This window comes from Xiphias gladius, chromosome 13, assembly GCF_016859285.1.
Source record: "Xiphias gladius isolate SHS-SW01 ecotype Sanya breed wild chromosome 13, ASM1685928v1, whole genome shotgun sequence".
NCBI lineage: Eukaryota > Metazoa > Chordata > Actinopteri > Istiophoriformes > Xiphiidae > Xiphias > Xiphias gladius.
This window is the reverse complement of record NC_053412.1, coordinates 1,548,401-1,572,944: the sequence shown is the minus strand read 5'-3', so window position 1 is coordinate 1,572,944 and position 24,544 is coordinate 1,548,401. Positions and strand designations below refer to the sequence as shown.

Sequence of the window (24,544 nt, the reverse complement as noted above, 5' to 3'; positions counted from 1 at the left end):
GACTTCCTGGGCGGCTCCGCTCCCATGACCTACTTGGCTCACACGGCCCACGCCCAGCTCGGCGCCCTTTGGCTGAGCTGCGTGGGCTGGACTCTCACTGCCGTGGCCCTTGGACTCATCCAGTGGAGGGTCTGGCAGGTGTCCGACACCGACGTCATCAGCTCCGGCGTGGCCTGGGTGGGAATCTGGAGGGCCTGCTTCAACAGCCACACCGTGGTGACCCCTGGCTTCGAGGTCATGCACTGCAGGTACATCAGCCCGACCGCTGCCTTCGCACCAGCGGAAATCGTGTCCGGTCAGGTCCTCATGGTCCTGTCTCTGGTGGCGGGGCTCTGCGGGAACACGGGCGGCGTCTACGCCCTGAGGAACATCTACTTTGGGATGGAGAAGAACTCTCCGATCCGCTTATCGTTCTCCGCCGCCGGGGCTCTGTGCCTGTCGGCCGCCGCGATGTCTCTCATACCGCTGGTGTGGAATCTGAGCTCGGTGGTGACCAACCGGACCATCGAGTTCCCGCCCGAGTTCAGAATGCCCCGGGCGCCCGAATCGCAGCACGCAGGGAGCGGCATAGGGGTGGGGATGGTGGGAAGCATCCTGATGATCGTCTCGGGGACTGTTTTCTGTATGTACAGGTTACCGGCGAGGCCGCAACCCGGGGTCCAGGTGTCTCCGGGAGAACAGGAGCAACCGGACCGGTCATTACCCGCGCAATCGGTGACTGACAGGCGGGGAGCTTCAGCCGGCTCCGGGGGCAGAGAGAACCCCGGATTTGAGGCCGACAAACACGTGTGATCCGTTTGCTGGCGCGTTTGGCACCGGCTCCGATCTGTTTGCAGGACGGGCACCCAGCTGGTCGTGAACGGCGTGCGGGTTGGGGTTTATTTAGGGGGTCAGACCGGACTACGGAATGATTCGCTGCCTTCGTGCTTCAGAACTGCCTGGGGGGGGGCTTTAATGAGTTTTGGTCTGATGCTGGGAAGACGTCGGCTGAAGTAAAGGCCGGTAAAAGAAGCCGCAGTGTTGCATTCAGCTCGGCAACATAAAAATGACATGAACGTCCGTAGGAGACAGAAGCATTATTTTGTCCACCATTTTTTTTTTGGTCTCTAAAAGGCCTTGACCTTTGACCCCTGACCCTTATTTGGTTCTGCCGCGTTGAGTGCGGGGCGTTTACCGGTTTTCCTCCCGCTCACCGTAACCGGGGAGACGGTGCAAACATGCTCGTGTTCCCCGGAGGTCTTCACCCGAGGTGACGCTCAGTGATGTTTTTTTTTTTTTTAACATGAGCTCCGAGATCAGAGCCGTTAAGTCAACAACCTGGGAACCGGGGACTCTCCAGCCACTGACAACCCCGGATTTCACTCTCTGAAACGAACGATGGTTGGAGTGCTCACACTGAATGTACAACATTCTCCCAGGATAGTGATGTGGATCAGAGTGAACTACTGTCGAGCGGAGGTTTGCTAAATGATGCCCTGTAGAGCAACTGATTTTTACTTTCTAACAGCGTTGAAGAGCAGGTGGCGTCTGAAAACACGTTTTCAATGAAGAAAGAGGCATTTTAATCATCGTGACTAAATTTTTACAATATCCTTAGGATATTTTGAATGATCTGGATACTTGGGATCGAGGTAACTAAAATCATAGTTGTAGATTGAGTCATATCTTTTCTTTTTCTTGTAATATACACTGCACTACATACAGTAGTATATAATGTGTACTGTATGTAGTGGACATGTTCCAACAATTAAACCCCTTACAAGAAATATTAGAATTACAGGTAGGAAGTAAAAGTGCTATGTAATAATAAAATACATCAATAATAAAATATGCGGTGCATTGTTTTTCTTAAATATTTTATTCAAAAAAAGCAAAAAGATCATCTCCAGAATTTCAAACCATCTGCATCAACGTTCCTCTAATTATGAACAGTCCCTTCACCTCACTGAGATCAGTGTTATGGCTCAAATCACAGCCCTTCCTGCCTGTGGGGGGGGGTGGGGTTGGTGGGGTTGGGCGGAGTCGCGTTCACCTGAGCCGTTCACTGACGCACAAAGTAAAAATGAGAACAGTCTGTCAGGCTGGGAAAATCCAATTGAGACAATATTTCACTATAATGGACAGTTTTCATATATATATATATATATATATATCTTTTTAAAATTTAATTTCACACACCTCTGGGAAATGAATCACTGCTTCACTTCATTTAGGAAATTTATAGTTATTTCCTTTAAAGTTGCTCTTCTCGCTTTTGTAGCCTAGCATCTGGCAGTGGCGGCAGCTGTCATGCTTCTGAATTCATATCGTGTGTACTGAGAGCAAATGGGTACCAGAGGTGCGGCTTAACCATCATGCACTGCGGCTTTAACCTGACATTGAGTATTTGTGAAGAGTGAAATAACCAGACTGTCAACAGACATCGACGTGTTTTTTTTTCTTTTGTTATTGGTTATTTCATCCCTCAGGACTTGAACGTCTCCCATCATGCAACCATCTTTGTTTCTCATTCGCCTCCTCCCTAAATACAACTCAGTTTTGGGGGCTGCTGATGATCTCAACCCTCTACGAGGAACTTCGTACGGTACACAGAGTAAGAGTTTCCTCCCCAAAAACAAAAAGGAAAGCTTTTAAAAACCAAGCGCCGACGCCACAGTTTCACACGTCACTGTTCGTAGGTGACTGCTCTGGCCACCTGCGGGATCTTTCCTCGCGCAAGCTGCTGGAGAACAGAATCATCCGAGTTTAAAATACTGTGACTGTCAGCCTCCAAAATATTTCCATGACATACATATATATATATATATATATATATATATCTGTATATACATATATATATATACACATATATATATATATATATATATTTCGATATATAATTACAGAATGAAACTCTCCAATATAAATAGAAGACGACACTGGAGATACATATGGCATATCATTCAAACACACTCCAATACTGAGTACAACATATACAAGTAAAGCACAATTATTTAAAAAAAATGTTTCAAATCTCGAGTATTATCATATCAGATCAATTATCAATTTTACAATGTGGTTATGGTGCAGTTCTTCAAACGTGGCACACAGAGCCTGCCAATGCAAATTATTCCAACCTACAAAGAGACAAACTCTTTTTCATCACAAGTGGTTTTGAGGATGAGTAACAGAGAGGCTGTGCAGTAATCCAGCTGTGTGCGAGCACATATCGTGTGAACCCTCTGTCTGCTAAATGCCCTGAATGTAAATACAGAAGACTTGTGGAATGAACTGCCCCGCGTACAAATAACTGCACCTCCGACGTCTAACTTGGTGAGTCAAGCTCCTGTCGCATTTCCTTGGGAAAACAGCGGCGGCAAAAATGTAAGAAGATGCCAGTTTTTAAATCGCTGCTTGCCATAAAGAGACTTAAAGGAGTAGTGCATCCAAAAATTGTATTTGTGACACTGTCTGCTCATCTGACGCAGCCTTGTTTCAGTTTCCTCAAACTTGTTTTTTTTTTCCAAGCATTTTCAAGCAATCCACAGGTCAAAAATCTCAAAATGCGCCTGGCCAGTTTTAAAACCAAGCGGCACAACGCTACTTTATGTTGGGGACCTAAAAAAATCCAACAAACTGACGACGTCACATTTGGACGTGATCAGTATCATGTGACATTTAAATTCAGGTTTTTAAATCTGAGCCTTAAATTAAATTATTTTTTAAAACATGTAAGCGTTTGTTTTTTCTGCTGTGGTGATGGCGAATGCTTCTAAAAATGTGACAACCCAAGTAAATATTGAACTTTTTGGACCCTTGGCACAACTCTTCGGCTTTCGGACACTGGAATCATACAGGAGGAGTTTTTAATAACTAAAAAACATGTCCACAGCCACTTTATTTCCCTTAGAGAAAGCTGAAGCAAAGCTGTACGAGTGCACTCGCCGCGTGATACCGAATGCTGATAACTTTACTTGTCTTAAAACTGTAATATGTACGTGAGGATAATGCCAGCATTTTCCTTTTTGGGTGAACTATTCCTTTAACGCTGCTTGTTTGTTGATAGCACTAGTTGCTTCTGCTGACACCTCAAAAAGACAGGATTTAAAAAGAAAAAAAACAAACCCAAACAAAAACAAATGCTAAGCTATTGAATGCTATTGCTCAGGTCAACAACGTGAGCATCCCTGCACTTCAGAGTACCAGAGACCCGCTGTCCTTTTCCTCGTCCTTACCTCGGTCCATTCACCTTCCTGCCCTCACACATGGAAGCCCTGATAGAGTCGGTTTTGATCCAGATGGTTTGAAACTGAACAAAAATACGTACATACATACAAAATAAAATACAAAATAAGAAGGAAAAAAAAAAAAAAAAAAGATTTAGAAATGCGGGAGGTTTAATCATTCCAAAGTCCGCCGGTCTGTTCTTGATAAACCTCGATGACGTCCTCGTCCTCCATCCCCAGCTGACATGAACAAACAGCAGAGGAGAGACATGTTAGAGTCGACACCACAAGATTTTCCATTCTTATTATATTCTTCCTCCACATTAATTTCTCAAAGTATCACAAACCCTTTCTCGTAATTTCCCCCCTGTAGGTGTGTAACACTTGCTTGGCTTGTATCCAATTACATCTGCAGAATTTATTGCGTTTATCGTCACGTATTGCAACAGCTCTGCGTTTCAGAGCTGTTGTGTGACAGTGAATTGTTCCATGTCCGCAGACAAAAAGCCCCTTAACTGTTCAATAAGCCGAATTAAAGGACAAAAGTCACCGAGCTTTAGCAAACTGGCCAAACTGTGGAAAAAACTAAACAGTCAACAGTGACTAAAAATTTGTTTTATCAGCCAACATTCCTTTATAATACTCTTGTGTACATCATTGTTTTATGCTAAAATTTAAGCAGCAGTCATTTGAACACTGATTTACTACTACTGCATGTGTGTGTTGATATTGTATAAAGTATGTGTGCTATTTTTATTCTTTTAAATGTACTTTGTGACAAAAGTGCTACTGAAATATCATTTAATATTCTGTAGTTGAGAATATTCAAAATGTTAATTTAAGATGCCAAAATTGCAGAAGTATAAATGTCCCCTTAATGCTCATCGCTCCTTGTCATGATCATAAAATAGAGCAGAGTAATCTGGATGAACATGTTAAGACGTAACTGCTTTTTTTTAGGAACATTGGAATGATTAAAAGAAGAGGTAAGTGTATAAAATGACATAAGTCTTTAAAGAAACAAGTGACACTTTGGATCAGTAGAAATCTCAGCTGAAAAGACAAAGGGAGGCTCAGGTCAAGAGAGGCAGGTTTACCTCTTTCGGAGTTTGGTTATCTGCGATTCTCTGTCCCTCAAACAGAAACCTTAGCGTGCTCGCTGGGACGCCCTGAAAGAAACACACCGACACACGGCAATATGAAATAATGGCCTCTGGTGCTGCTCGAGTTCAACATCTACAAAAAAAAAAAGCTTGCCCATAAATCCACAGACTTGAAATCTAGTATTTGAAAAGGGAGGTTTTTCTCGACGCTTTGTTTACGGCTCGTACCTGTCTCTGGCTGTACGACTCCTTCAGCTTTTTTAGATGTGTCGTCATTTTCACCTTAAAGTGGATTTCGCTGCTGTCCTGTGGGCAGAAAGAGAAAGCGGGGATGAGAAGCGGCAGAAATGCCGGCATGGAGCAAAGAGGTGAGAGCACTTTTGTCGATTAGGAAGTAACTTCATTGGTGTCAGAAGCGTAAGAGGAAGCAGCATGTGAGCAGAACTAGATCATGTACTGGGAACTGTACAATTTAAATAGAATTATTTCAGATACCGAAAGCTCAGGTGCTACTTAAAGGATCGTGCATCATTCCTTACACGCGCTAACTCATGAACAACATATATGCTGTTTCTACTATTTTAGAAAAAGACCCATCGAGTGCATGATCGAACATATCCTGCTTTGAAGGTACGGCTGGGTATTGACCCCATCAATTAATACAAAGTTTTATTCAGAAAGTCCTGACTTAATTTGACTCCTTAAAATCTAATTACATCAGATAAATACCAAAACTGCATAAATACAATTTCATGTCTTTTTGAAATTATTCCGCTAACATAAATGTCTCGCATCGTTTTATTTTTTTTCACTCATTCCTATGTGTTGACGAGGGGACAAGTAACACATCAGCAATTAATGTGCAAAACTATACATTCCTGTGTTAAGGTCAGGTAGTCCCATCCATCCTCCACCCCTGTATTGATACACACCTGACCAATCACTTTTAACTTGATGTACTCTCCGTCCTTCTTATCCCCGCCGTCTTGGCTGGATGGTTTTGTCTCCTAAATAACGGGGGGTTAAAAAAAAAAAAAAACCACACACAACAACAAATAAACAAAACACAAAACATTTCAACGCCACACACACATTTCAAACAGGCCCGCAGGCTTGATTTCGCTGATTCTGCCAACGCTGAAACTCACATATCCGGGTATTTCGGGTTCAAAACGGCAGGTTAAGCTTGTTGTTTCGTGGCAGAACTTTGAAAATGAACTGAAACCGAAGCTAGCTGCTAAGCGCAGCCAAATGAGAAGTGAGTCCTGGGCCTGAAGCTACATGAGCTAACAGTTAGCATGTTAGATAACCACATACCAGACAGCACTCACAAAAACACTAATTTGACTCTTTTCTCATTTCGCACACGCGGCCAACAATAGAAGACTCTGTAAAGTTTATATCTCACCGTGTCCGACATGTTTTGCCTCTGTGTGTGCTGTGAAAAATGTACCAAAAACAGATGCAGCGTTAGCTTCCAGTCGCAGCCTTAGCCTGATGTTGTGAGAATGCGATAGAGGCCGGAAGTGACGTCGGGAATGGGTTCTTTCAAAATAAGATGAAACCGTTCACGACAAGAAAGTTGTCTTTAGCTCATAAAACGAAAAGATTAAAGCGATTAATCGATCTTGACTGAAGGTAAATGCATATTATTTTAAAAACTAGCATCATAGTATTAATTTTGGAGGTCTATATATCACTGTTTCAAAGTGTATATAATATGAATTTATATCAAAGTGGAGACTTTGTGTTATGGAATCACTTAATTGAATATTGATATTTATTAGAATGGCACTTGGCCATTTGATTGCCTAGTAAGGCTAGATACATGACATTAAAAATCCCGCCTAACATATTCCTTGCCAGTGTTTTTATTTCGTAATTCAGTAATATTCTTGTTAACTGTACTTTTTGAAAAAAATGAACCGGAGTCACTGACACGTCTCTCTTACAGTGGTAATTTTAGTTTTATATTTTATTCTTTTAGTGTGATATTATTATTTTATCAGTTATGTTTTTAGTTTTTTTTTTATACTATAGCCCATATTTGGCTTTTCCATTCATTCATTTTTAATGCTTCCTAATTAGATCACTGCGAATCACTTTTTGTAACCTTGGTTGGTTTGTAATAAATAAAACGAATGGCTGCTTATCTTTTAAAAAAAATCCAGCCATTTTTTGACCACATAAATTCAAGGTTTAACTCACTATATATCAAGATAATCATTTAAAATTTAGGTCTATTCTATTCTTGTGTTTACAAACGTTTTGACGCAATGTTTAATTACTTTAAAGTTAAATTTAGAGTTAGTCAAGCAACATAAGAGAGAACAGGCTGCAGTCCTTTTGAATTTTGGCGGTGTACCTATATACGGGTTGCCGTTCTGACCGGAAAGATTTACCGTCAAAGGCTGTGATTGTGAGCCAGGGAATAGAAAACCTATCAGACCTATTTATCTGACAGGTTTCTATCGTGATCCAGGAAACTGATACATTTCTCTGACCTCAGAAGTTGTGTTTTTGCTGGACTCCCCCAACGAGCGGAGTCAAGTGTGCCGAAATGAAAAATCTCATTTCCGGCTGATAACTGTCAACATAAGATACGAAATATGTCACTATGTTTTTCCCCTCCTCAACACCGTGAGATATTTTGTGCTTTTATTTTGTCAGCAAAATCTCGACACTTTCCGGTAGCCGTTTGTCCGTCAACCGTTAACTTGACGCAATTGTGGAGGCAACACCGAGCGAAGCTACCGTCAACCAGTGTGTAAAGTGCAACAAAATGAGAGCTGCCCATTAACTTTGCCTTTTCACTGCCACACAGGCAGAGGGATACTTTGTCGGATAAGCAATTATCTTGTCATTTTTCTGCCTGGAGAGATCCGCCGGGCTAAGCTGACAGCCGTCGGGCCTCGTCGTCGCGGCCCAGCAGGACTCGAGTGAAGTTGAGAGCGGACTGCCAAACTTCTGCTTCCTCCAGCGGCTCTCCGCAGGGCCCGGGGCTCCTGTCACCGGCCCTGTGGATGAGGAAGTGAGAACGAATCTAATCCGCCTCCCAGGTGAGACGAGAAAGACGATACAGTTCGGTTCACACCTGACGTTTGTTCGTTTGATGGTTGCCTTTTACGGCCGTGCAGTGCGGTAGAGCTATGAATTAGCATTAGCTTAGCTTGTCAACTTCCCTGGCCTGACAGCTAGCTGTACACGGAACTCTCGGCAAGCGTTAGCCACCTCGCTTCCCTTATCAGTCATATATGTGCAGCTGACTGTGTTTTGGTTATAATTCAAGATGCCAAATCATTCGCTAAGCACCTTTTGGCGTGGCACATAATGTGAAATTAGCTAGCAACAGTTGTTAGTCAAATTTAGATCACGGGGGCTACCCAGCTAACGCTAGCAAGTTAATTTAGAGCTAATTATCTGCCAAAGGAGGCCATAACAGTGGCAGTGTTGTTGGTATCAACTTTGCTCTGATCAGCTCACCACAGTGTTTTGCAATGGACCTTATTTGTTAGACGTTCGTGAGGTGCTAAGCTAATGTTGATGTTGCAGCCCACTCACACCAGCGTGATGGAGTAGTCGGATTTTACGTCAGTTGCAGACAGCGATCGATCAGTGATGATCAGAGACTCTGATCAGCAATATCCCATCAGCTCCTCATCAGCAGAGGCCATCTTGACTGTCCAGACTTTAATTTCCAGACTCACTGCACGCAGTCTGGTGCAGAGCCGCCGTCTGTAGTTCTGCGTGGTACCACCACGACCTACCACTAATAACTAACACTTAACAACAGTATTATGACAACTAGTGATGATTGTGAAGATGAAATGCTCGGCAATATATTTGTTAGTAATACTTAGCATTTCCAGTACGGTGTGACGAGAATGGCTGCAACTAATGATTGTTTTCATCATCACTTAATGTGTTGTGTTAATGTATTGTCCATGTCATTTATCATAGCGTATGCTACGCTATACTTCTGCCCCACTACACCTCAGAGGGAATCATTGTACTTTTTACTCCACCTTAGAGCTGATTAATCAATTAGTCCCTCAACATAAAATAATCTGCAGCTATTTGTATAACAGATTAATCGTTTCGGTCTTATTTCATGGGAAAATAGTGTAGAAATGTCAAATATTCCCTGATTCCAGCCTGAGAGCATTTCCCGCTTTTCTTTGTCACGTTTCGTTGTGAACTCAATATTTTTGTGTATTTGGACTTTTGGTCAAACAAAAGATGACATCTGAAGACGTCACATTTGGCTCTGCAAAGTTGTGTTGGGCATTTTTTGATGTTTTATACACTGAACCATTCAGTGATTAATCAAAAAGGTAATCAGCAGATGAGTCGGAAATGAAAATGATCCTTACCTGCAGCCCTCCTTCATTTACATTTATCTGACCGCTTTAGTTACTTTGTACTTTATAGATTCAGACTTTACATACGAAAATCTGATCAGTTTTTTAAATATAATTGTATTATTTACGCTGGCCCACGCTGGAGCAATTTAAATTTGCTCTGCCTTGGCCAGCTACAATTTTTTGCTGCTTGCATATTACTGCATCAATAATAATAACCCAATTATACAATATAGTAACTGTGGAATGTAATTAAACTCCGAAGGACGCAATTCTGCACAAATACTTTTACTTTTAATATTGTTAATGCATTTTTCTGATAATCGTTTTGTCCTTTTTAATGCCAGACATTTATTTTCAGTGTTTTTCTTACTACTTTTGCTAGGTAAAGTACTGGTTTTACATTGCAATAAAAAGTCTGATCACTTGTAAATCACTGATGTGGCTGAATCCTCTATCACATGATATGTAATTTACTGTCTCATTATTGGAATATAGACTGTTTGCCTGTTTACTTGGCCCAGCTAGCTGTAACTAATTGTCTAACTTCCTTTGTTTAAATGGAATAGAAAGAAGAATAGAAGAAACACCATTCAGTATATCGCAGAATGATTCACTCAAACAGCTCAATGAACTCCAGCCTCCAAAATAACCATAAATTTGAAGCACCTCTCAGTTTCAACAAAAAAAAGGAACATTATAATCTTCATGAAGAAAGGATTTATTGCAGGGCTGCTTATCAGACGTATTTTTAGCTACATGAATTTAATAAACTGGCAGGTGAGTGTATCGCGATAAAATACATTTTCTGTAATATCAGAAATGGTTACATGGTATGGCAAACATATTTGACCACTGGTTTATATACCCAAACCTTACTATTATCAAGTTCAACATGGCTGTGTATAAATTTCCTGTAAGCTGATCAGTTGAGTAATTTAGCAACAAATTGACCAAACTGTAATTGTGAAATCTCTTCCTTTTTTACATTGCGATTTGTGAAAAGCGGTTTTGTTTATAAACCACAACAACAAAAGCAATCGCTGAGTCAATGTCTGGCAGATTTATTTCTGTGAAACTTGAGGATACCAGCCGGAAACAAAAAGCTCCAATTTGCTTGTTCCACCATCGTAAAGCTCACTGTCATGACACCAGCTACAAAACTTGGCACGTTTTTCTCACTTAAGAAGTTATTGTGATGAAAAGATTTCAGAACACATATTTTCAACTATTGTTATTACTACCCCGTACGCACATCTTACCCGTGAAGGCGAGATGTCTTCTGGCTCGACTCACCGTTTTCAGATCAACTGATCAGTCAGCAGCTTCAGGCTCCAACTTGTGTCCCAATCAGCTGCACGTCAGGATTTATTTTGTCCTTTTGCTGTTGCAGGAGAAAGGAATCCCTTTGATGGGAGAATCCTCTTTCCTGGCCTCCTGGGTCAATCGCCGTGCCATGATGATGGGTATGTATGTGTGTGTGTGTGTGTGTGTGTGTGTTTTAAAGATAGCGCTGCTGTTTGGCTCTAAGCCAACTTTGTCTTTTGTCAAACCTACAGCCCCAAGGAATGTTCTCTCTCGCTCTCTCTCTCTCTGAACAATGTATCTTTGACATCTTTAGCTTACAATAATTCTCTGTGTTATGTGCTTCTATGCAAGTGAAAAATAACGTGTTACTACTGCAGGTCTTGAAAGAAAGATGGAAAGCATTTTTCTGTCATATTTTTTTAGTTTTAAAAAATTTAAAATTTGCAAAAGAGCTGTAGAAAATCAAATCCACCAAATTTATATAGAAATAAAATGTGTATAGTAATGTTCTTTTTACCCAAGCTGACCAACTGGATTTTGTCCATTCACTGTAATTTTCGTCCAATTTTGATGAAGTAAAATCTGTTAAATAGACTGAAATTTTGTTGTCACTCAGATGAGCAGGAGGCGTTGAACTCGATCATGCAGGACTTGGTCGAACTGCACCGCTCTAGCCGTCCTGCCATGTTCCTGTCGGACTTGGGCAAACCCAAAGCCTCCTCGCCCAAGAACCAGGTAACGGCTCCATGAGTAAATATACCACGACGCTAGTCAGAGAACATAAAGTGACGGTCAAGGCAAAAATTAGGTGACAAAAGCCTCTTATATTTAACAAAATTACAGTATAATAACTACATTTCACAGGAAAGGCCTTCCGGGGAAGCGGGGGCTCTTAATGTGAAACTGATAAAATGTTCCGACAGCAAGTTATAATACAAAGAGACCAGTTTAGAAACCAGGGAAGCGTCTTCTAGTAAAATGCACTGGTTTCTTTCTTTAGTTGATTGCCACAATTTTGTGATTGCTGTTAGATTTTCATAATTTCTTGATAGAATGTTGTGAACTATGTTAAAATATGAACAACAGTTAATGTATTTTCAGCCCAAATGTCCCAAATTAATTGAAAAAGCAGATCAATGGGGCAAACAATGCTCGGTGAAACGAGTCATTTCTCACCCTGAGTCTTGCAGAAACTGTTCTGTGGTCTAAAGCCACTGTTTCTGTTTAATCCTCACCTGTCAGTGTTCATTCATCGGGCATCTTATCTACTCACATGCTCTTTGTCTTTTGCTGAATTTTATGTGACTTTTCAACAGAACGACGTCAGAGTGAAGTTCGAGTTCAAAGGGGAGAAGAGGTGAGGCTTTGACCATGTTCATCCCTTTATTGCCAGCAGTGCAGACCTGTAGCTGTGCCCTCCTGACCTCTGATATTTGTTCTCCTCTTCAGAATCTTGCAGTTCCCTCGACCTGTCAAGCTCGACGACCTGAGGTCAAAAGCTAAAGTGGCTTTCGGTCAGACGATGGACCTTCACTACACCAACAATGAGGTACGAAGCTAAAAGACTTCGAAGGCCTGAATAATTCTAAATTAATTCTGATATTTAATGACACGTTAAAAAATGGATATCCAAACCAAGGTTGTCTTTCTATTCGTAGCTGGTGATTCCGCTGACCACTCAGGACGACCTGGACAAGGCCGTGGAGCTGCTGGATCGCAGCGTTCACATGAAGAGCCTGAAGATCCTCCTGGTGCTCCAGATTTCCTCTCAGGTCGGCAGCTCCCGGATTCTTTCAAACATCAGGGGAAGAACCCTCTGTATTGATTTTAATCCCAAGTGTTATGCTTGGCTTTAACACAGTTACACAGAAGTATTAGCAATAAGAAGAGACCCTTTTTTTTGATTCTGCGATAATGACCATCATACCAGACATAATGTAAAGTCTTCCAAGGGCGTTTTGAGTCTGATTGACCACCAGACAGTGACTCCGTATCACCTCATTGATGATGTAAGATGATGATATCCAGCCTCATATCACAATAAGAAAAGTTTAGTATTTCTCCCAGGCAAGAGCTTCTATTTGACTTTTAGACAGCGTCAGAGCAGCTTTGCTTTTCTGTTTTTCAAAGGATAGTACAGAGAGAGAAAATATAGCAAGTAATTTAAAACTGTCTATTTACACTTTTCTTTCCATTTTTTTGTTTTTGAATCTATTCATGAGAGAATCTCTTGGCAGACAAAGTTAAACTTAAAAATGGGATGCAAATAAAGGAGTTGTCTCCTGACTTTCCCTGCCGTGTTGTAATTGTTTAAAAAAACGTCTATGTGTTCAAATTGGATTTTGTCCCTGAAATGTCAACAGCCAGTTTTGTTTCTCTTTTGCTACAGAACTCCTCTTCCAGTATGGACCTCTTGCCGTCCCACGAGGAGCTGGACAACACAGGATTCAGGGTTGCTGACAAGAAGAGTCTGCCGGCTTTGATAGGTGAATAATGTCTCTTGGTCAAACTACCCTGAAATGGTTTTAAATAGAGATGCACAGGCAATAAACAAACTCAGATGTTACCATCCAACTCAAAATTTAGGTTATTATTTTGTCCCTTTTGCTACCTTTGCTACCAAACCTCTGGTGTAATTATAGTGTCGTTCACACAAGCTAATCCAACAGATGTTTATAAAAGAAGTATCACAGATGAAACTATTTCTCTTTAACGTGGTTCCCACTCTTCAACCAACCTCAGGTTCCCATTCGACGGATCGCAGCTCTCCTCCTCCGGGATACATTCCCGACGCTCTCCAGCAGGTGGCGAGGAACGGCTCCTTCACCAGCATCAACAGCGAGGGAGAGTTCATTCCTGAGAGCATGGACCAGGTACCCCCGCTCAGGAATGTCAGCTTTAGTATTTATTACAATAAGAGGAGCCGTGGTGTATTGGATGCAGTAGTTATTTTGCCAAGCTGAAATGTGCTGAAAGCTCCTGTGTTTGATCAGTGTTTGGTTTTCAAAAATGAAAACTGTGGCACGTTTTGCAGTGTTGTGCATTTAAGAAAGCAAAGTCTTATTTCTAACATATTGTTAACGGCTTGTAGGTTTGATTTTCCACCAGCTGCTTAATCAGGAAACCATCCATCATTTAGAAGTAATATTGTCCTAGAGATTCATATTTGGCTGCTAAAGGACCCAGGGGCCGGTGACTCTCTGAATCACCGCGACCTTTACATTAGCCTTTAAAAGCTGAACAAGCTTTTATGATTTTATGAAAGTTATTTGTTTCTTCCTCTTCGCCCATTTGCGACCACTGTACTTTGTGGTGTGCCCGCCACTGTGGAGGCAATGTTAAGTCCCTGACATACTCCAAAACGGACCCGGGTGCAAACACCAGGGCAGACGGCGGACGCACATGTGGTTCTGTACATACCACAGCGGTTGTCCGTCCATATGGACGTGTTCCACGCACGTGCAGTCGTCACGCTTGTAGGTGTGGTCGTAAATTTGGGCTTTTGAGAGTCCTGCACTGTAGACAATGTATGGACTGGTAGTATGCGAGTGTCTTTTTCTGAGTTTCTTTGTTTTCTCCAGATGTTGGACCCATTGTCCATGAGCAGTCCGGAGAACTCTGCGTCTGGAAGTTGTCCCTCCTTAGACAGCCCACTGGACAGGTCAGGAGCTCTGTATTTTCAATTATACAACAGTCCACTTAAGGGATCATCAGAAACTAGGCCTGGTGTTGTGTTTACATCTGTTCTCTAATAATGGCAGATCAGAGTAATTTGATATTGAGCATCTGCAGATACAGAGATTAGCTATATTTTCCTGCGTAAGAAAGCTCTTCAATGCACGAGTCTAGTACACACGCATTAAAACTTTGTAGCAAATATGGACAGATGACTTGTTATTTGAAACAACACTGCAAATAATGAAATAAAGCTTGAAGTCAGATACTAACATACTTGCTTGTTGCATGTGTCTTCATGCAGTGACTACCCAAAGTCCAGGATGCCTAGAGCACAGAGCTACCCAGACAACCACCAGGACTTTCCAGGTAAATGCGCACGTGGGCGTGTTTGCAGCTAAGTCAAGAATAGCGTTACTGTGACACTGTGCGAAACAACAGCTTCGAGCGTAGAATAAAAAATATTGCAAAAAGATGTCATGAAACAGCGTGTCGGGAAGAAAAAGAAAATGAGTAGCATAGACTCTGCAGGTTGACCTCTGACTCTGGACTGAAAAGACCAAAAAAATAAAATACATGCTGACTTAAAAGCTGGTTTTCCTGTGTGCATAAAACAAAGTCTTACAAGCAGAGAGAGACTGACTGAACACTAAACCCAGAATACCCCCGCACTGGTGCCGAAATCCCCGTTGAAAGCAAATGAATTCCGCCCACCTGCAGCTGCTGGATGTCACTTCTCTTATGTGCCTTTTTATCTTAATAAGAACTGTGTTGTTGTGGCTTCTTCATCAACGTCCTCCTCTTCCTCTGCAGAGTACGACATCCCAGTGTTTGAGAAGTCGGGGAAAGGGGGAACGTATCCTCGACGCTATGGCATTCCCTTCGGCCTTCAGGACTACAGTGATGGTGGGCAGCTTTTTCTTTTTGACACTAAAACAATAAGACTTTTTAAATAAGATAAAAATATTGTTTCTTCATTGTTGCTTCTCCTCCTCTTCCTCTGCACGGCAGGGAGGAAGACCTTCCCTCGGGCTCGGCGAACGCAGGTTCACGGTTTCCGCTCGCCGGTCAGCTTTAGTCCAACCGAGCAGTCGCCCAGCACCAGCAGCGGCAGCAGCGTCTTCACCCCCGACCTGGAAGAGGCCCCGGGTCCTGCCAGAAGGCCGCGGAGGGGCAGCGACATTGAGCCCAACCACAATCCGACTACTGCTCCCACCCTCTCCGTCATGGACATCAGTCCACCCAGCCGCTGTGAGTCCCCGTGTTGATTTCATCCGCCAGTGCAACAGGTGCACAAGGGTTCTCACCATGAGATTGAATTGTATCTGATGTTTGCCTCCAGCTCCACGTGCTCCAACCAACTGGCGGCTGGGAAAGCTTCTGGGTCAGGGTGCCTTTGGACGGGTTTTCCTCTGTTATGACGCCGATACTGGACGGGAATTGGCAGTCAAACAGGTCCAGTTTGACCCGGAGAGTCCGGAGACCAGCAAGGTGAGAACCTGCTCTGTAGTAGTTAAGATTTGCGGTAATGCTTGTCTGCTGTCTGGGCTTTTCAATTTAGACTGTGCATCCCTGGTTCATCGTGTTCTGTAGCCGGGAAAAACAACGGCTTGGCAGGAAAAGATGATTGTTTGTGATGGTTTTTTTTTTTTCCTCTCATGTAGGAGGTGAGCGCGTTGGAGTGTGAAATCCAGCTTCTGAAGAACCTGTGCCACGAGCGGATTGTCCAGTATTACGGCTGTCTGCGAGACACGATGGAGCGAACGCTGTCCATTTTCATGGAGTACATGCCTGGCGTGAGTGCTCATTTACTCACTTACTCTGTACCGTGAAGGTAATATGTAAATCATGAAGATTTAATTGAGAAATAAATGATTAAAAGAATCTGAACGTATGTTCCACGGGGTATATCGTTGCTTACTTATTGTCCCAAAGCAGAAACTAGCTCACTGTGGAGGGGTCACATTTCAGCATTGTTGTAGTGTGTATTAAAGCCAAACATGGACACAGTTTGCCTTTAAGACAATATCAATATTTGAGGGTAAAAGAATAAGAAATCTTGAGGATATCGCTGCTAATATTTGCTTTTTACACAGATGCGTGACATTAAATAGCAAAGCCAGATTTTTGTTGGCATTTATTTTCCATGTTCGCGGCCCTCAGGGCTCCATTAAGGACCAGCTGAAGTCGTACGGAGCACTGACGGAAAAGGTGACACGCCGCTACACCCGGCAGATCCTGGAAGGGGTTTCCTACCTGCACAGCAACATGATCGTCCACAGAGACATCAAAGGTGAGGTGGACTATTTTTTTAGTTTAGAGTATTTAGAAAACTTAAAAACACACAGCTAGAAAGGCAGGTTGATGTGTTTGACCTACAACAAAACTCTCTCTCTGTCTCTGTCTGTTCAGGAGCCAATATCCTTCGTGATTCGGTGGGTAACGTGAAGCTGGGAGACTTCGGGGCCAGCCGGCGGCTGCAGACCATCTGTCTGTCAGGAACAGGCATCAAGTCGGTGACCGGCACCCCCTACTGGATGAGCCCGGAAGTGATCAGTGGAGAGGGCTACGGCAGGAAGGCCGACATCTGGTGAGGCCATACACGTCCTCGCCTTAGATAGATTTCCAGGTTTCTCCAAAACTGTCCTCGTCATTTCAGTTAATAGGTGGCCAACCTAACAACAGCCACTCTTAGCATAGTTTTTGCTGTGTGATAGGTGCCTGTGCTCTTCTTTTTCTGGGAAAAAGTACTAAAGTGTATTTGTTTTTTTATGATATTAGTCGAATAAAACACTGTGGGGAAGCCCTGGATTTATCACATCTCTTGTAGGTGGCTTGAATCTAAAATTCAGAGCTGCAAAGACAAAACGTGCACGAAAAATTGTATTAACTAAGATTTTAGATTTTGCCAGTGGAATAAGTTGTAATGCCATTTAAGATTAAGATGCCTTTCATCCCTTTAAAAAATGAAATGTTGATCTGGGTTCGATTATCCTCATTTTAACAGCCATTTTTTTCCCCTCAGGAGTGTCGGCTGCACCGTTGTGGAGATGCTGACCCAACGACCCCCATGGGCAGAGTTCGAGGCCATGGCGGCCATCTTTAAGATCGCCACCCAGCCCACTAACCCGGTTCTCCCAGCCCACGTGTCGGACTACTGCCGAGAGTTTCTCAAACGGATCTTTGTAGAGACAAAGCAGCGTCCGTCTGCTGATGAGCTACTGAGGCACATCTTTGTACATTAACCTGACCCCCGAACCTTTGAACCCCCGCCCGCCCGCCTGCCGAACTGCCAGACACGGCCTTACCTGAAGAAGGCGTCTCTGCCTCCGACCCCCGCTCCCTCCACCTCCAAGCTGAAACCGCATTAGACCAGGAAGAACTGGCTGGAAGAAGGTGGGGTGTGTAGGCGGGGGGTGGCGCGTACCTGCTCCTCCTGTCTCCGTTTGAATGAGGCTGCCATAGAAGACATGAATTTTTATTTTATTTTTCTCCGCAAGTTGCACCTTAATTTGTCAAAAGAGGAGGGGTTGAGCACTTCCTCCTGAAGCGATGAAAAACGACTATTTGAAAACGTCTCCTTTTTTATGTTTGTACGGTTTCTCTCTTCAAACGTTTTGGAGTGGGATAGTGTCGGTGTTGTGGACCTACAGGAGGTGATGCCTGACCCCCGAGTGGCTCTGCTCCCCCATCTCGCTGACCCGACCCCAGAATGTAGTCTGATGCCAAAACCCAGAGCGATGGTGATGACCTGGGCCCGCTGCTATAGACGAAACTATATCCCAGACGCAGAGAACACTCCCCAAAAACAGTTTCCACTCACCTTCTGGTCTGGTCTCTCAGATGAAATGTTTTGTCTCTGCTTTACTGTCTGTAATCCCCCCCCATCTTCGTTCTTTGCCGTGTGCCTTTTCTGTTTTTAAACGCAGTGTAGGAATGGGTCTTGAGTTCGTGGATAATCTCCGTCGTCCTTAGTCGCAGAAGTTCTCAGTGTTGTTTTGCCTCCTGGATAAACTGCCTTGGCACCGTTAGCCCAAATCCGGCTGATCTCAGTTCAGCAGTAATGTCCGTTTTTTGCCTTTTCTGTATCAGAGACTCCTGGTATTTGAGATGGGATCCCGCCTCAGCTCGGCTCATTTGATTTGTTGGCCCGGTAACCAAATACCCTTCAGACTTTTTGTTTGGGAAAACTTGCTGTGCTGGTTTAATAGTGAGAAGTGGCTGGTGAAAAAATGTAAGTTTCACATAGCAACCGGTACTCAGACATGGATTGGTACTTTAGAGGCGGGAACAGTGTTCGGATGTGTTGATTTCTTTTTTTTTCTTCGACTTTTCGACTGCACCCTCGTCTCCTCTGCTTCTCGAAGTATTCAGTGGTCAGATCGGTTGACGTCTTCAACCAGGGCAGATCGGTCTCTCTCTTGGGGATTGAGGTGGATTATCTGTGAGGAAGTTTCCACCAGAGAGTCAGTTCATCGCTGTTTAATGCTGACTTGTGCTGGTACGTCACTGGTGCTAATGTCGTCCTTTTTAGCAGCTCAGATTCTGGCAGTTTTATACAAATTAGCGGTGGAATATTTAAGAATATTTCATTTCAAATCCTGCGTCTAATACAGTAGTATAGACAGGTCATTCTGCAAAAACAGTGCAGAAGCCATACAAGGACTTATCCTAAATAAAACAAAGCACTAAATCAACTAGTGAACATTTTTTGGCAACAATTTTATTAATTGTTTAAGCATTTTTAAGCAAAAATTACAAAAAACACATAGGTTCCAGTTCCCCATTTGAAGCTAGATGGAATTCCTTTGGGTTTTGGACTCTCGGTCAGACAAAGCAAGACATTTGATTATGTAAACTCACTTATGGGCTCTGGCACAGGGTGATGAACATTTTTCACAGAATACAGAGTAAACAAGTGGTCGGTCAATAGGGAAAATAATGGTTGGATGAACTGACAGTGGAAACGAGTCAGATGCACTTGTGAGATGAACAAAATTGTTATTTAAATGAGGAAATATCTGCTTAAAAGTACGTAAACAAAACCGAGAATGTGACCTTTTGGTGGCTCTGTGCAACGGACGCAGTTCAGTCGGTACCCGGTTGATGTTTCATCCAGAAACTGCCTGTAGTCCTGCTGTGGCAGACCGCTTGATTACTTGAAGCACTGAAACAAGAGAGGAGTGTTTGAAGGAGCGCTGATCCAGTGCTGCAAGGCAAGAAGCTCACAGTTGATTGGCCAGAGATCTGGCTGTATGACGCTGTCCCGCTGTTGTCAGTTTTATTGCCCAAGTAGATTTCAAACTTAATAAGTGTGCGACATGAAGAGCCGTAAGCCGGGACATTTCTAGCTGCTCCTCATCGAACCAGCAGGTACATTTACGGTCAAAATGTCTCTTCGTGCTCCACTGCTGCGACTGGTACCTTCATGCTCTCCAGCCAAGGCAGCGCCGTGCCCTACCAGAGCACCCTTATCGCGTCAGGCGTGTCATGTTATGTTTTTGTTGTTTTTTGGCCTCGCGTGCACTCCCACGGAACAGGTTCACGCTCGAAGTCGTTTACAGGTCCTGCAAAAACAGCCGGCGCCGCAGTCTCCGTTGTTGCCAGTCAACTCGTCACTTTAGCCAAACCACAGACGCTCCGTTGTGTCCTGCTCGGCTTTCGCTGCGGTTTCCTCCCGGGCCGGGCTTCAGTAATGTGCGTCTGTAGAATATGACTGAAGCCTAGAGGTTGTTCACAGCGCTGGCTCCACAATTATGCACCAGTAAGCTACAACCAGGGGCCCCTGGCTAGATGTTGACCATAATCCTGGCCTTTTTTGGGGGGGAGGGGGCAGCTCTGTCGGCAGTCAATATGCTAGTTGGACTAAATGTCCCACCTCTTGCTCCAAAATAGAGGCTCATTATATGTACACTGAAGATTTGATTGGATTACGTAACTCATTTTTTCCTTATCAGCCCTGTGATAAAATGCCTTAAATATGAATTACTATGGATAGTTATTAACTGGACAAAGCCAAAAACATAATTACAAAGCAAACACAGTTTTGCAGGGAGGAGATTTGGAGAAGACAGATTCATGTAGAGAAACGTCTTCACTTTCCACCACTTAAACGTTATGATGATACTCAGATTACCCAGAATAACCTCGATGCGGATGTAAAAGTCCGACGGACCGTGCATGACACAGCAGAGTCGCCGGCTGAGGGCAGGGCTGCAGCCTCTGGCCTGTCGGGGCTGGTGGTGTAAAATCAGACAAATGGGCATCTGTCGAAGAGCAGCGTGCTGAGGAGCTCGTGCGGAGCAGACGCTCGGCGCGTGCTGCTCCTTAAAGGGGCAATCTGGCTCTTCGCACAGATTGAGTCTGAAGCGTCACTGCGGAAAATGTTGCTTGTTCCCGTGATTGTTAAACGAGGGGCTAACGTCTCGCCACCGTGCACCCTGCACCTGGCGCAGCTCCTCCTGGGCCAGCCTACCACTTCCACGCGGGTGCGGCCCCGAGTCGCCGAGCGCCCTCCGCACGTGTGTGGGCACGACCGCGTGCGCAGACGGCCCGTCAGCCCTGAACCCTTTTCTGTCACCGCCGGCTGGAGTGACGGCAACACTTCCGGTTTAGTTTACTACCCGGCGGTGACCCGATTCACTTCCCGGCGTGAAATGCAATATTGGGGTAACGCGAAATGTGGGGTCAGCAGGGACATTGCCGATCCCACGAACGGGCACGCACGTGTGCCCGCGGTGCTCTGTAGAATACAGGGCGTCGAAGAGCCGCGTGTTGCCGATGGCACCCGGAAACCCGTCGCTGCTCCTCTGCTCACCGTGTCTTGAATCGCCCGGGGCGGCCGGTGAGAGAGCGACTCGGGGCTGCCAACCAGGAAACGGGCGCTCCGCGGTTTCCCCCGGAAGGCGCCTAAAACGCGCCCGGCGGATCTGCACGGGCCGTGGAAACGTCTCCTGCCCGGGAAACTGTAACTAACTGCCCCATTGTGCGTCTTCTAAACGGTACCAAGCAAAGCTCCCGGAAAGAGACGGAAACATAAGCGCTTGTGTTGAGTTTGAGGCGGCGACCAGTAAACTGTCCGGTACAGACGGAGACTGGGACGGAAGTGCCGCCAGCACTGGTCAACCTTGATACGCACCGTTATGCACTATCGATTATTCACCGACGCTTTTTCACGATTCCTCGTCAGCTGTCGCTCGTGCAGCTCGGTTCAGCGACCTTTTCTTTGCACATTTTAAAGACTATTGTTTTTTTTATTTTTACACAAGTGTGAGTGTGAGCGTGCGTGCGTGTGCGTGTGCGTGCGTGTGTGTGTGTGTGCGTGTTAGCAATGACCTGTACATGAATGTAATGTCTCATTTTTACCGTCAGATGGCCTCGTTCACCACAGTGGATTAACTCTTCGGTACCAGTATTTGCCACCTGCAAACGCCAAGATACACCTGTAGTTCTCTCTCTCTCTCTCTCTATAGTGTCTAAAGCCACTGCTGCCACTCCTGGGTGTGTGTATGTGTGTGCGCGCGCGTGCATGTGTGTGTGTGTGTAATTTGTATGCGTGCGTGCGAGTTTGTAAACGTGCATTTACTGCAATTTGTGCTCATTGGACACTGCACCCGAGATGCCTTGAGCATTCTGACTGTAGGGGGTGAGAACATTAAAAATAATAATAATGAAAATGAAATAAAAAATCATGTACAAATGTATAAAATGAAAATGTACCCTTTTTTTAAAGAAAAGTACACTTATATCCCACATGTTTGGTCTCTGTGTATTGTAAAAGAAGCCATGTTTATAATTCTAATTGGTTTGTGACCAATACGCCTGTTTATATCAGATCTGTATATCAGTGGTACGCATAATTTTTTAATATATATTTTTTATTTTACCTTTTTTTTAAATGGGAGATTTTATGCATGGTTGGGTCCTGAGAGACGCAGCGGTGCCGTTGAATGGTTGCTGTTTTTTGGCAAAATTCTGGAGTATTGCCACAGCTCTGTGTTCATAATTACAACAATTATGACTATGACGATGAAAACAATAAAAGATATTTATTTCACATCGGGCTGTTGCTTGCATTTTTTTTTTTTTTTTTTGTGAGTGTGCATTGTTGTTTCATACAAACATTCATTAATAAAGGGATTAAAAAAACAATGAGGACAACAGTAGAAAAACTACTAAAGGAAGATTTTAAAACTTTTTCGGTTCATGGAAAACTCAATAGTTTTGACGTAATGTTTGAATTCTTTCCAGGAAACAGAAGAGGGGTTTGGATCCAGATCATTTGTATCTGAAGGGTATATTCATTTCCCAGGAGCAACAGAACTTGACCCTACAACTGGACCATTCACTGACAGGTAGGGAGAAAAGATTTTTAATATCTTTATCCTATACCACTATTCCAGACTGAAGCGAAGCAAAACACACAAATCCATCAAGACTGTTGTCAATTTGCCTCGAAAACCCACTAAACTCCTCTTTTTTTCCTCCTTGTTTATCCAATGAAAAGGTTCGAAATCACTGTTTAAAGGAGGTTTTTGACCAGACAATAGCACATTAAACATTTTTGAGCAGACTCTCAGACAGTAAACATCCATACATTTGATAAAAATTTAAATCATTACATATATAGGCTGACGGGGATATAGTTTTAAACCCTGTAAAAATGCACTAAGGGACAAGTTGTGTAGTTTAATGTGTAATAACATACTAACACTTCCGGTTAAGACCTCCAAAATAAAACTGTCGCACCAGACAGAAGAGACGAGACATCGTCTTGCGGCGACATTCCGGCGTCACTGTTGGCAGACAACAGGCATCGGGCGCCGGCGAACGCTGCTCGGCGCCCGATGCCTGCGCGGCAGTGCTTCGTCTGGGCAACGCGGCAGAAAAAAAGAAAGGCGAAGCGTCGCGTCCGGAGGAGAAACTGGCCGACGCGCAGCAGTCCGCTTCCGGAGCTAAAGGTGAGCGGAGAACGCTAACTCTGCCGCGCGTGAGCGTGAGCGGCCGTTTGCTTTAACGGTCGCGGTAGTTTAGTCGGACACACTGAACGTAAAAGTGAAAAAAAAAAAACAGCGGACATTGAGGCGTCGGAAACTTGATTTTCTGTGGATGATGTGTTAAAGACCGGTTGAGGCGGTCAAAGATGGCGGCCCGTTCGTTCGAACGAAAGCCAACGCTTCGGCAAACCGGAAAAAAACTCTAACGCATGCGCATTGTTTTTTAAATGCCGTTTACTAACAAGCTAATTGGAGCATGTGTTTAATTAATAAAATAATAATTAATAAAAGTTGAATTCCATATGAAATATTAAAAATATTAAAGGAAAATTCAGCTATTTTTCCTCCAGTGATAAGTGAAACTTAGTTAAAAAAAAAAGAAAAATTAAATTTGTTTAAATCACAAGAGTGGGTACGTCATGCCAGACCCACTTCATCAACACGAACTGTACAAATTTAAAATGAGTTTAATGACAACAATATAACCCAGAGTGCAAAGTCACGTTGAATGAAGTCAACTCGTCACGTGACTCACTTGTTGTTTTGATTGTTATTCTGTCCTGGTAGGCCGCTGACGGCCGAAATGACTTTTTAAAGTTTGTAAAGATGACCCCGGAAGAATTTGACATTTTGCTGAGGAGAGTTGGGCCGCGACTCGCCAGACAGGACACCGAGCTACGAAAAGCAATTCCAGCAAAAGACAGGCTGTCTTTGACCCTCAGGTTTCTGGCAACAGGTAAGCATGTTTACCGATACTCCTGTCGTGTGTTTGTCTTATGGCGCGTTGATTTTTGTCTTTGGCCTCCATTGGTTTCCAGTTATCTTTCTTTTTTTTTTTTTTCTTTCCTGCAGGAGAGTCCTTTAAATCCCTCAGCTGTAAGTACAGGATGGGAGGC

General features: G+C 43.7%; 3 protein-coding genes across 3 annotated transcripts; 2 read left to right on the top strand and 1 right to left on the bottom strand.

Moving 5' to 3' along the window:
- The first annotated feature begins 4 nt into the window (after positions 1 to 4).
- Positions 5 to 1,809, top strand: LOC120797965 (claudin-34-like). Its single transcript, XM_040141813.1, has one exon. The coding sequence runs from the start codon at positions 25 to 27 to the stop codon at positions 790 to 792; it is 768 nt and encodes a 255-aa protein (XP_039997747.1). The 5' UTR covers positions 5 to 24; the 3' UTR covers positions 793 to 1,809.
- A 1,058-nt stretch (positions 1,810 to 2,867) lies between these two features.
- sumo1 (small ubiquitin like modifier 1) lies at positions 2,868 to 6,860 on the bottom strand. The gene is made up of 5 exons (XM_040142526.1): positions 6,717 to 6,860; positions 6,241 to 6,315; positions 5,537 to 5,614; positions 5,303 to 5,374; positions 2,868 to 4,445 (listed from the first exon to the last, which is right to left on the bottom strand). Exons 1-5 carry the CDS (start codon positions 6,726 to 6,728, stop codon positions 4,377 to 4,379), a joined length of 306 nt encoding a protein of 101 aa, XP_039998460.1. The 5' UTR covers positions 6,729 to 6,860; the 3' UTR covers positions 2,868 to 4,376.
- A 1,105-nt stretch (positions 6,861 to 7,965) lies between these two features.
- On the top strand, positions 7,966 to 22,681 carry map3k2 (mitogen-activated protein kinase kinase kinase 2). The gene is made up of 17 exons (XM_040142059.1): positions 7,966 to 8,367; positions 11,063 to 11,135; positions 11,594 to 11,712; positions 12,294 to 12,334; positions 12,427 to 12,526; positions 12,636 to 12,749; positions 13,367 to 13,463; positions 13,720 to 13,850; positions 14,559 to 14,638; positions 14,957 to 15,021; positions 15,466 to 15,558; positions 15,664 to 15,903; positions 15,995 to 16,143; positions 16,317 to 16,448; positions 16,816 to 16,945; positions 17,065 to 17,242; positions 17,678 to 22,681. Exons 2-17 carry the CDS (start codon positions 11,081 to 11,083, stop codon positions 17,895 to 17,897), a joined length of 1,944 nt encoding a protein of 647 aa, XP_039997993.1. The 5' UTR covers positions 7,966 to 8,367; positions 11,063 to 11,080; the 3' UTR covers positions 17,898 to 22,681.
- The last annotated feature ends 1,863 nt before the right edge of the window (positions 22,682 to 24,544 follow it).

What these genes read in the sequence shown, in the direction of transcription:
- LOC120797965 (XM_040141813.1), top strand. Translation starts at nt 25, where the DNA reads ATGACCTACTTGGCTCACACGGCCCACGCCCAGCTCGGCGCCCTTTGG.
- sumo1 (XM_040142526.1), bottom strand. An exon ending in AGTTAAAAGTGATTGGTCAG is followed by an intron (nt 5,615 to 6,240) that starts GTGTGTATCAAT and finishes TTCTGCCCACAG; the next exon opens with GACAGCAGCGAAATCCACTT. An exon ending in AGTCGTACAGCCAGAGACAG is followed by an intron (nt 5,375 to 5,536) that starts GTACGAGCCGTA and finishes TGTTTCTTTCAG; the next exon opens with GGCGTCCCAGCGAGCACGCT.
- map3k2 (XM_040142059.1), top strand. Translation starts at nt 11,081, where the DNA reads ATGGGAGAATCCTCTTTCCTGGCCTCCTGGGTCAATCGCCGTGCCATG. An exon ending in TGCTCCAGATTTCCTCTCAG is followed by an intron (nt 12,750 to 13,366) that starts GTCGGCAGCTCC and finishes CTTTTGCTACAG; the next exon opens with AACTCCTCTTCCAGTATGGA. An exon ending in TTCCTGAGAGCATGGACCAG is followed by an intron (nt 13,851 to 14,558) that starts GTACCCCCGCTC and finishes TGTTTTCTCCAG; the next exon opens with ATGTTGGACCCATTGTCCAT.